This window comes from Parasteatoda tepidariorum, chromosome 9 (genome assembly GCF_982258835.1).
Source record: "Parasteatoda tepidariorum strain Cologne lab strain chromosome 9, Ptep-v5.0, whole genome shotgun sequence".
Taxonomy (NCBI): domain Eukaryota; kingdom Metazoa; phylum Arthropoda; class Arachnida; order Araneae; family Theridiidae; genus Parasteatoda; species Parasteatoda tepidariorum.
The window spans coordinates 63903661-63916586 of NC_141763.1; the positions used below are offsets into that span (position 1 = coordinate 63903661).

Consider the following 12926-nt stretch of genomic DNA (forward strand, 5'->3'; position numbering starts at 1 on the left):
AAATAATTTTGCGTCAGCTAGATTATCTAGTAAATCAGTAATGCAGGGTATGGGAAATGAATCTGGTAAAGCTTTTAAATTTAATTTCCAGTCGGTGCATAAACGATATGATTGATCCTTTTTTTTTTACTGAAACCACAGGGGCTGCATATGGCGAATCACTTGGGCTAGTTACGCCAATATCAAGCAGTTCATTAATTTGCTTATCAAGTTCTTCTTTTAGATGGTGAGGAACTTTATAGTGACGTTGCCTGACTGGAATGTCATTCCACTCACCATTATTCTGTTTCGGAATTTTGAGATGATAACCATTTTCTGGTCTCTATTCGAGAAATTTTTCCTTTCATTGATCGAAACAAAGTTTCAACGCCACCAAAACTTCCAGGAAGAGCTTGATCATTATACAAACCATTCAAATCCATTTTAAAGACTGAAAATAAAATATATTGTTACCGTCTAATAGCTTACACTAAAAATGAGACTAAATTAGAAATGATTAATCATTTATTTCAAAACATAGTATTAAAAAGAAGTAAAATTGCATAGATAAATTAAAATAAGAATACATTTAAAATAAATTTAACGGTTCCGGATCACATGATATGTAAAATTTTTTGGCACTGTCCATTAACTAAAAACCATCTTATGTACTTAAAAAATTCATGTTAACATAATTTAAAATATTTACATTCAGCTCTCTAAAGTTTTTAGCCAATAACTCCAAGTTAATACTTAAAATTACTAGGTTTTCGCAAGTGGACAATTATTGCTCAAAGTAATAAGTTACGCAAGGGTGACCCAACTGATTCTCTTAATTTTCCACCCGTAACATTCAAACATAGAGTTCACGTTTAATCCAATGTTCGTTTTTACGAGCTCAATTAATGAAGTGATCAAAATGAGGTTAACGTCCGACGCTTGAATTTCAGGCTGAGTTCTTGGGAGAGGATACTTCTTAATCTCCTCCAACACAATTTTAGGGAACACATGCTTGTATGTCAAAGAAATTGTACTGTACGTTATTTCACAAACTCTTCCTCCGAAAGCATGCAGAGCGGAGACCAATACCGTAGCCAGGATTTTTTTTCGGAGGGGGGGGGGATATGGTAAGAAGCAAGAACAGTTTCAGACATGCAAAGTAGGGGAAAAACATTGTAACAAATATTGTTTATTCTGTTGTTTGCAAAAGTTTAACTAGTAATTAAAAAAATATTACATAATAATTATTTTTTAATTAATATTTCATAATAATCATAAGCAATTTGTAAACAAAGTTTACAAAGACATGCGATGCAGACAGGTTTTCGATGTCAATGAAATCTGCGTAGATTCGGAAATTGCATAAATTAATATCAACCTTCACACAATACTTAGGTAACACTTTATTGAGAAATGCAAGAGTATCTTCGTGCTTCGAAAATCTTTCAATCAGTTGGGCAGCGAAATAATCTAAAAAAGGAATGTATATATTTTGACGGAAGTACTGCTGTGGGTCTATGTTCTGATTTTTTACATTGCCACGGTGATTTTGATAGGATGCCAATCTAGGAAGTCTTACATCTAGATCCAAACTTGTGAAAGTATTAAGGAATTCCGAATATAGCTTTTGAAATTCATACTCTGCATTTTTTCTTTTGTCTACATTGAATGTATATAACTGCTCCATATGCAGCCTCAGAAGCATTTGAGAAACAGTGTAAAATAACCTTTGTTGGATTATCTACTAAAATCCAACGGGGAATTTTTATTTGTTCAACGTCCTTTAAGCATGAGACTAAAGTACACCAGATCTTTGTTAGGGCTCGGGGCAAAGTATCTTCCCAATTAAGCTTTTGTAACCATAGTGATTGCATGAGGATTTTAAACTTGCTAATGACCGGACCCAGAAGACCAAGTGGGTCATACAACTTGGCAATTAAAGAAAATATGGCTCTTTTGGTATAAGTAGTGTCTTGGTTACAATCAATTTTGTAAACAATAAGGTCATCGAAATTTAACCAGTTCATTCCAAGAGTTTTGGCAATTGCATGCTCAAAAATGGAAAAAGAATGTTCCTTCAGTGAACTAGATAGATCATTCAACAGTTCTAGGGAATTAGATGTCCATTTATGAAGACTCATTCCACAATTAGAAAACAAACTTTCCAACTGTTGTTGAAGTATTTGTGCGGATTCTATGTCTTTGGAACCCGAGATATAATCGTCCATAAGCATATCTCGTAAAACTACTTCAGATGCTATTGGGTGATTCGTAGCTTCATCGGTTGTAAGTTGCTTAAGAGTTCTTATTGCAAGAAATGGGGCACAAGCAGTTCCGTAGGTAACAGTCTTTAATTTGAAAATTGCAAGTTGATTGGTTACACTATCTGTCCACAAAATACGTAAATAGTCCCTTTGTGAAGGAGTTATGAGAATTTGCCTGAACAATTTTTGGACAACGAAAGTAAAGGCAAACTTATACGTTCTAAATCTGAGTATTAGATCAAAAATATCTTCAACAATATCTCCTTTCATTAACACATCATTTAGTGAAAATCCCTTTTTAGATAAAGTTCACTATCTTATCGATATTTTTGTCAATTATCATAATAAATTTTTTTTAACTAACTATATATTATTGTGATATTTGAGTAAAATATACAAAAATAATAATTAAAAATAAAAAACAAAGCTGATAAAATTGTCTAAAAAATTAACAAACACCATTCCTAAAACTATGATAGTATACCCATTCCTAAAGTGCTTCCCCTACTCACGTACTTTCATAAGTCAAGGAGTATTTGCCGTCATCACTCATCAGAATGTAGAAATCCTTTTTGTTGTCTGGATTGAGAGCCTCTAAAGCAAGATTGATTTCAACAATCTCAATTATGTTAGTTGGAGGACCATGCTTAAAACATATATTAAACTGCTCTGGTTGCAACGTCAGACCGACTATTGAGGGATAATAGTTGCCTCCATATTGATTGAACATTCTAATGTGAATCGATGTTTTCTCCTATAAAGTACTGGCTAGAATAAGGTAGTTGTCTCCAATAGGAAATTAATGCTCTGGAGGGGACCGCACCCTCTTGGAAAAGACTTTTCCTCTTTGGTACAGTCCGCAAAAAAAAAAAACGAATCACCCTGAATAACTTTCGTTCTAATGATCGGATTTTCACGAACTAAGTGTCAATCTTAATGGTTCCTGGGGGTGACCTCAAATATGTCAATTAATTAGTGCTAACTATTAATTAAGTTACGAAATCAGACACAAAAACGTACTTTCTCTGAATAAACACATAATTTTTTTTACATATTTGGAATCCAGACCCTTGAATTAGTGGGGGTAGACAAAATTTTAAAAAAATTGGGTGGTAAATTGGGCCGCAATAAATGTTTATATATTTGGCGATAGTTCAGAAAACCGCCAAAAAAAGTCGCCTGCGCAAATAAATATTTTAAGATAACCCATTGACTAATTCAAAAGAGGAGTGCTTAATTTTACTAGGTTGCTACGCAACCAAGCTTTGATAGTAAAAAATGCTCAGTGATTGCTCGGAGAGGTTTAATTTATTGTTAATAGAAAATATCTCGAAGTTTCTTGGCAATAAACAATTTTTTTAGGGGATTTCTGTCCAAAAAGCAAAAAAAAAATTTTTTTAATCTCCTTTGAAAAGTAAATTTGAATCGATTTATAAATTATTTATGATAGTTTTTAGAATTTAAATACATGGACTTTTTATGTCATATTATTTAGATTACACTGTTTTTACTATATTTATTCGAGGATTTTATACTAAAATCAAATGAACATAACTTATTATAGCTATATACAAAATTTTAGGGATAATCATTTTTACAGCTTTAATCGAGTCTTCTAGGCAAGAAAGTTTGAAGAAAAAAAAAGTGCTTGAAAAATAAAATGTAGATTGTATAATAATTCACAAGATTTTCTATAATTTACGATATTTCTTTTTTCTATAACTCAAGGAATTGCTGAATGATTAGTGGCATTTTAAAAAGATTGAAATATGTTATGTTTAAAAATAAGATATTGAAATAATATGTTGCATATTGTAGGATTCTTTGTTTTAAAAATCGCTTCATTCTACTAGATATTTAGGTTAAATCGTTTTCTTTGGATAAAGATGATTAGCAAATAGCATCCTCATGTTTCAATACATTCTGAAACTTATACGTTCGCAAATTCACCATAAAATGTCGCACAGCATATTCTTCATTTACGATAAGCTACATTTATCACCAAATACTGCTACTATGGTTATTTTTGTTTTCTTATATATATCTGATGCTCTCTTTTTAAACAGAGCTCGTAAGATCCTTAAGATACTGAAATGGGGGCACAAAAACTTAAAAGATAAAATATTTAATTTTATTAACTCAAAATATCTGGTGTCAAAATGTTAATTCTTAAGTTAAATATAACTTTTACAATATTGATGTTCTTACGTTTTTAAAGACCACATGAATCCTGATAAAATATTAAAATGCATATGTTTACTTTAACGAGTGTAAAATCCTTATCAAAATAATGATCAAGATCCAAATGTAAAGCAGTATAATTTACGATAAAAACTCAAATGGCTTCAAAACATATGAAGAGGGAAGTAAAAGTCGATATGTTTCGAGTTTTCAAATATAATCGCCCATTCTCAAGACTTGTCAGGCTTGGATAACTTGTGACTTTTATTATTGGACGCTCAAAACATGTGTATTTTTATTATCATCTATTATTTTTTTAAATCAATGAAGTTTTTATATTTTCGATTCAGTTTCTTGGGATTATCCAATTAGTTACACAACATATTAAATTATTTCACTCGATATTAAAATAAGTTTTACATATGTTATAGGCACAGGTTCTTAGATTGAAAAAATAATAATTCACTACTTTGTAAAAAAATCAATGCAGTAAAAAAAAAATTTTTTTTTTTTTGCTGCAAGCCTTAACATTTTAATTTAAGGTCATAAAAAAATTCCGTTAACAATTGAAATTTCAAAAGTCGAATGTGAAAATGGAATGCCCCCTAGTACCAGGAATCAAAATTAAATAGTCTCAAGGACAACTTTTTTAAACAAGTTAGCGTTTCCGTCCTACTCGAAGTTGTTTGAAAAGGTATTTTTTATATATCGATTCCGAAGTTTATTCTACATATATTTCAGGGTATACTTTCGGAGTATTTCGATCGAGTTTAATTTTGCTTAAAATTTTTAAATAATTAGTTTATTTGCTTAAAATTATTAAATAATTTACTTAAAATAAATTATTCAAGCTACATGATTTAATGCATTTATAGTATATAATAATAAACGGAGCTTCCAACGCATATCCTTAACCTTAATACCGCTATCATTAAATAAATGGAATAAGCTTAGATAAATAATAGAAGTTAATTTTCCCCTCGTTTTAATTTTCAAGGAATAATATGTTTCGATCAAACAGATTTCATTCTGGAAATAGCAAAATTATTGAGTAGGTCCCTTGGAGCAATATCATTTTTATCCTCTTTTGACGAAATATAGGAAAAATTAGTTTTCACAGTTTCTGTAAAAAGTATGTTAGCCTACTTGCCACGTTTTTTTTTTAAATTTTTTTTTATTAAAATAAGTTCGGAAATTGTGTATTTTTTATAGCACTTTTTTTAAAAATCAGATGACTCTAAAATTGGCACAGCTTCGGAATCCTTATAAATTTCAATTTTTAGTATTTCCTGCTTAGCAAAATAGGGCATTTTCCTGATAATAAATTATACTACAATAATATCTTGGAAATCATGCTAAAGTAAAAAATTAAACAAAACAGTTTAGTATATTATCAGAAAAAAAATCTACTTGGTATCATAAAGAGTAAAAGATGTAATGAAATAATTAGTGAATCACACGTGGTCAGATAATTAAAAATTTAATTTCACAACCAAGATAGTAGGACGACATTTAAGATACTGAGATATTTTAAGACACTAAAAAAATTGCCTACGTATTCCACAGCTGTTCGGTATCTTTATTCTCTTTGTAGTGACTTATAAAACATCAACACTATTTTAGATAATCTAAGTTGAAGTCACAAGAAACAAAAAAAAAAGTAAATAATCAGCTGTTTTGCCTTAAATAATTTTAAACAGCTGAATGTTTTTAATTTCTTAACAAGGTATTATTCTTAGCTAGCAGACAATAATTCTTTAAAAAAAAACTTGACTATAATTTAAAAAGGAAACCTAAATTAAAGAAAATCTAAATTAAAGTTTTAAAAACATTTATTAGTATATTAATGAAGAAATAATAAACGTAAAATGGTAAAGAATAAGATTTTTAAAATGTTAAAATTTAATTAAATAGTTGGTAAAATAGTTCTGCGATACACTTCCGGAAATTTCTTTTAAGATTAGGATGATATAGGGTAAACCAACAAATGAAGGAGCATTTCATAGATATTTCTTAGAAATAAGATTTTAAACGTTTTAATTTAGATTGATTGGTAACAGTAGCTTACTACCTAACAATAGGAAGTCATCTAACAATGCATTTAGTTACCTGGTCTTTGAGTCTTCTCTGGAAAAAGTTTTGAATTTGTTAGTATCTGTTCAACGCCTTGTTTCTTTGACAAAATTATAAGGTCAGTGTTTGTTGTTATCCGTTTAAACTACAATTAATTGCATATAATAATGCTTTTTTTCTCATTGTGAAAAAAAGAATTCAAAATATGGTCATTGAAGTTACGTTTTATTTATTTTAAGCATCATAACATAAGCAAGTACTGAGATTAGGGGGTGTTTATTAACTGGATTACCGAACGATGAAAAACCAATGAATAAACAAGTGTTCCTTTACTGGGATTTTTTCAAGTTAATGAAAATAAAAAGAAAATTTTAATTTACTTGTACCTTTTGTCATATTATAAATCAAAATTATGTTAAAAAAAAAAAAAAACTTCTAACCAGTGAAGAAACAGGCATGTTTCTTCACTGAGAATAGATTTCCCAGTGAATGAATAGTATGTGTGAAATAGGATTTTACATGGATAATTAGTAGTTCAGCGACATAGAGGACTCCTAAAATTCAGTTAAATGTTGTATGAATAGTTCCTATAACAATTTCATTTAAATATGCAAATTTAATTGCTAAATTTATTTAAAGAATTATAATAATAATTAATTTATTATTTATCTTTATAAATGTAGTGATTAGTTATTACATCATACCTTAGACACCTTAATAAACTATGTTTATTAACTAAATATAACAACTAAATATAATAATAAAAGCTTGAATGGAAAATTTCCTTGCAGGATTTTGTGCCAATAATTAGCTAAATTATTATCTTATTGCCGTCTTTAATGTCCTAACGGGAACTGGTAGGAAAAATCCATTTAAAGACAATTATCTAGGTGAAAAATGGATGAAGTTTTTTTTAAGGCGACATCCACCGATAACTCAGTGCAATGCGAAGATAATTTCAAAAGGCAAAACTTCCCTTAGAGAATAATATTCGAAATACTGGTTTTAAGAACTTCAGAAGAATCTTTAGGAGGGAAGTAGCCCTGGCTTCCTTTTATAAAGTGATTGCATTTACAATGCGAATGAAACAAGAGTTGAATACTGCCCTTAAACGGGAAAAATCTTCGGTCTTAAAAATTATAAGGATTTATATTCTTAAGTACCTAGGAAAGAAAAAGCACCTCCATTGGTAGTTTTTCCTTACAGAAGAATTCGTTGAGATATTACAGAATCAGTCCCTGTTACATATTTCATTGGAAAAAGCTATTCATGAAATGAAACGATGACCGCAGCAACATTTTACAAATGTATTGCAAATGTTTCTACCCATGGCTAATTAAAAATGCAATCAAATTCCATATTTTGCTTCTTCTGGATAGGTATAAATCTCATATCAATTTGATACTGAGCAAGTTTTGTTCCTCAAAACAAATTTTCTGGTTTAGTTTTCTACCTAATTCATGGAAATCTCTCGTTAGATCTTGAAAACAAAAGAATTGTAAAACAATATTTCTAGAAAATTTTACATCCATTTTTTAATAAGATTTGAGGCATCAACTGATGAAGTTAAAATGCTTTTATGAAATGCGATATTTTTCCATTCGATGTAGAAAACGATGACTGTAACAAATGCATGCAAAACAGACACCAAGAGTTAATGAGCAAGACAACTTATCAACAAAACACATGCTTTGAGAGTAACGATGCGTTATTTCTTCAGAAGCTTGAGAAGGAAATCTCACAAGTTATGTTGCAAATTTTTAAAGGAACATTGACAGAAAAGTTTACTCTTCCAAATATCCAATAGCCTGTGCTTTTTTCAATATTAAAGAATTTATTTCAAAAAGAACAATTGTATAATCAAATTTTGGCTCTGAAGCTGAGACAACTAACATTAATAATGAAAGTATCTTAAAAACTGATTTTGAGATAAGTCCTCTTGAGGCGTTGTTAGTTGCAAAAACAATTGGTTTTATAAGTAACTACTAGATATAAGTCAATGAGAGATGGGTTTTACTCAAACTTCGAAACTCCTTTTTCTCATTTATTATCCAGTGAGGAATTCTGGAAATGGAACTGGAAAATCAAAAGAAATTTCGGAGATACATTTACATTGGCCCAAAATTTGGAAAAGAGAGGAAGGTTAAATCAAAAGAAAAAGAAATAAATTACTCATGACGAAGAGAAAAAAAAAATACTTGAAAAGATTTTTAAAAAAAAGCTTAAAAAATATGGGGAAAAGAGTAAACAAAAAAATGATCGAATTATAATAATAATAAAAACATCATCAGATTACACAATGATAAACATTCATAATTTAGAACGGACTATTAAACTGTGAGAAAAAAATGAAAAACATTTTTTTTAAATTATGTATTCAAACATATTTTACTTTCCATTCCATGACTGAAAAAAAAGTAAAATTTTCCACATTAACTATGGTTATATGTCGTAATTCCAAGAAAAATCTTGTTTTTAGACATTTGTGTGGCCTATGGATTCCTAACGAGCATCAAACATTATCAAAATTAAGTGTTCATTCTCTGGAAAATTTAGTGTTTATTTACTGGTAAGAACTGTTCCTTCACTTGGTCATCTTACTACTTATTATTTAAACCACCAAAAGCTTAAAACAATATTATGTAAGTTATCTAACTTTTTTTACATAATTTGCATTTAATAACAAATATGTCGAAACCATCATTTAGCTAAAATTACAAATTTTGAAATTTTTATGATTCTTTTTTAAAGGCAAGCTAAGTTTAAGTGTTCCTTCATTGTTTAGTTTACCCTATAAGATGTTGAGAAATTTGCGATGTTGTGAGAGATGTTTAAAAATGTTGACTACGTATTTTTATTAATATTTATAAAATATATATTCAAGAAATTGATAAATATATTATTCCAAATCTATGCATACGTATGTATATTATTGAAATTGTATCAGTTATTGAAAAACAAAATAAAAAAAAATAAAAAATAATCACATTAAATAAGCACAATCTGGTGTATTCTATCAGAAGCACGCTTTTTTAAAACTAGACATTTGTTGAATAAAGTGTTTTTTATTCAAAATTCTTTACTAAATTGCAAATAAATTATTAAATGACTAAAAAAGAAACATCGTATTTTATAGTGTGAAAGAAATAAAAATAAAAAGATTAGCAAACGATTATTAGCGAAAAAAATATGAATGAAATTTTACGCTACGCGCGCGAAGTCAAGTTCCTCCCAAGTTTATCACATTTTAATATTAATCGCCCCAATTAGTTATTTCTTTATTGTCGCCAAATTATTTTTTTTAAAAATAATTAATTTTAATTTTTCTCAGCTTCTAATAAATAAAAACAGTTGAAACTTTAGATTTTTCAATTGAAAAATATGTAGATTAATATGGTATTAAAAAATTCATACCTTATAATTCAATATTTTTTCATCCTCACTTTAATTAAATAATAAAAAATAATAAATAATTATTAAAAATTATTTTTTGCATGAAATTATCTTTGGGTAAATGAGTTTTATGAGTGGGTGCAATTTTTTTTGAATTGCTTCATTAGTTTTGAAAATATGACTGAAAACGCAAAAAGCGAAATTAACATTAAGGGGTACGAACTTTGAATCGCTCTCCTGACCAAACTATGGGGACCACATTTCCCAGATTGCAGCTACCCTCTATATTTTGAAGATAAGAAATCCAAATATGTAAAAAAAAATGCATGTTTATTCAGAGAAAGTACGTTTTTGTGTCTGATTTCGTAACTTAATTAATAGTTAGCACTAATTAATTAGCATATTTGAGGTCACCCCCAGGAACCATTAAGATTGACACTTAGTTCGTGAAAATCCGATCATTAGAACGAAAATTATTCAGGGTGATTCGTTTTTTTTTTTGCGGACTGTACATCCTAAAACAATGTAAAAAATAAATATTTTTGAGTCCTCCACCCCCCCCCAAGAAAAACAAATAATGCATTATTAATGTTTAGACGTTAACTGCATTATTTAAAACTACTATTTTTAAAAATTTAAGAGTGAAATATAAGGGTAAGTTTCCCTAGGTAAGTTTATTTTTCATATATTTGGAACAAGTTTTAACAAAATTTTCTGTATCAGAATACATACCATATCAATAATTGGTAAGTTTTCTTAATTCCAAAATGTGGAAGATGAAGTATTGCAAGAACTCTTTAGACATTCAAGATTTAGGACCAACAATAACAGGAAATTATCTATTATTTTCCATCTGTACATACATTAATAATTTTGTATCAGTATCAATAAAGTAATGTGGATTAGATTTATTGAATTGTTTATTTTCAATATTGTTATAAATTTTCTAATATATTAGTCCAACTTTTGTTCAAGTAAGAATGTAGGATTAGAAATTTCCAAAAGGGGATTTTTGTTTACATTGGTATTATTTATGTAATTTTGTTCATCATTTGAGATCTCGACAAAAGGAAATATTTCATCATTTGTTTGAAGTAATTGAGGGTTACTAGATATATCCTTTTGGGGGGGGGGGTTCTTGTTAAAAGCACACTGTAACACATTGCAGTGCTTGCTTTAAAAACGGGATTCCTTTCTGATATGCAAGTTTCACAGACAAGTTGGATCCTTTTCCATAACATCAATTATGTTCGAAAATGTCTACCTGTGAAACGATCAACATTATTTGGAGAGAGGACGGTTTTCCCGTTTCCATATATTTTTAGCAGGTTCTTGATCAGTTCAACACAAACATTCAAATGAGTGAGAACACCGCCATTTTTTTTGTATAGCACATATGAATTCCAAACACATTGGTTCAAAATCTTCTTATAGTATTTAGTTGGTTTCGCGAACGGAGGCGTAATAAGACATACGCTGATTGGCCATATCAACACCTCCCACCGTCGAATTGTAGTCAATGATAGTCTTGGGTTGCTTTTGTTAAAGATTTATTTTCAACTTCCCCATTGTTTTTTTTCTTCCTGATCTACGAAATCCATTGACTGAATTGTGCTTAACATCAGTATCGGCTTTTTATCCACTTATTTGAGCACACAAATTTTTCCGAGTTGGAAACCTATAATTTCCCCTTTCTTGAGTCTTTGAGATTACACTTTCTCAGGAAATCCAAAGTCTATTTATTCTCGAAGTTCCGTACATATCGGTGCTCCTAGTAATGAGGTATTTCGCAAGTTCAATTGATGTGTAGCAATTGTCCAGTGTGACACAATATCCTTGATCAAGTATATCTTTAATCAGAGTCAAAACAATACTTGTGGTTGACTTGAACATTACATTATCAGAGAAAAAGCAGTAGTTTTTCCAATGTATATTATACTATTGCATATATACTCACTATTAGCTTCACATAGCTGATAAAACTTGACTCCAAATCTAGCTCTCTTTTTTGGAAGGTATGTTTTGTGGACAAGTCTTATTTATCGCTTACGGTCTTGTATACTTCATATAGTTTCCATAAACCTGATTGTGGGTGTGAGTCAGGATTGTTATTGAATTGTAACTGTCAGTAAAATGAAGAAACTTTATCAAAAAGAAAAATCTCCTTTCAGACATTATCTGTCCAATGTATGTTGTGGCCAAAAGTAATCTAGTCGACCAATACCATCTCTTCACCGGGTTTTCTAATCGCCCCCATCAAAAGTATTGAAGTATTAGAGCAAATATCTCTAACTTCGTTGGCATAATTTTATTTCTAGTCTCAGCCCACAAGCAAATAAAGAAAAATCTATTTTCATACTAGAAAAAAAACATTTATCTTTACACTTTCCATCTATGTCTGGGTCTTAAATTGTTATGTGGTGTGAAATTTATAGTCCCCTGGACTTCCAAAGAATCCAAAACTTGCCTTAAAAAATTTCCTCAGTAGGAATGCTTTCTTCTTTTTCATCATTCGGACTAGTACAAACCTTTTCATTACTCGAATTTTCCTGTTCAGTAATCGGTTCACTACTGTCCATTAAGTCGTATTGAGTTCTTGCAAAAATTTTAGTCAAATCTTCGATGTGTACCACTCTAGTATAATTTTACCTTGTTACGTGTTTTATTGTTGCAGACAGGTGAAAAAAAATGAGTGACAATGAAAGGATTATCATTCAGCTTTGCAAATTTTTTACATTAATTTCTCCTAATGGAAGCATTAAACCAGAAAACCCTGTCTTTAAATTTAGGACTTCGATCTTTAGCAATTTTTAATCTCCTGTTCCGCCTGTCGAGAGAAGCCTGCTCAAACTTAACCTTAGCCTCCTTATAAGTGATTTCATATTTATTAACAAGTCATCGGCATAATTATTAGGGTCGCTATAAGAAAATTTAATTGGTGTACTAAGCAATTGGCAGGGTAAATTAAATTCTCTACCAAAAGTTAAAAGTGCTGGTGAAAAATTAGTGGTTTCAGGAATAGAAGTACGATAAGCA

The 12926-nt window shown here is 29.7% G+C and overlaps 1 protein-coding gene across 1 annotated transcript; it reads right to left on the reverse strand.

Annotated features, from left to right (window-relative positions):
* Positions 1 to 1613: 1613 nt before the first annotated feature.
* Positions 1614 to 2973, reverse strand: LOC147804118 (uncharacterized). The gene is made up of 2 exons (XM_087151430.1): positions 2760 to 2973; positions 1614 to 2506 (listed from the first exon to the last, which is right to left on the reverse strand). The coding sequence occupies exons 1-2, from the start codon at positions 2971 to 2973 to the stop codon at positions 1614 to 1616; spliced, it is 1107 nt and encodes a 368-aa protein (XP_087007556.1).
* Between the last annotated feature and the right edge of the window lie 9953 nt (positions 2974 to 12926).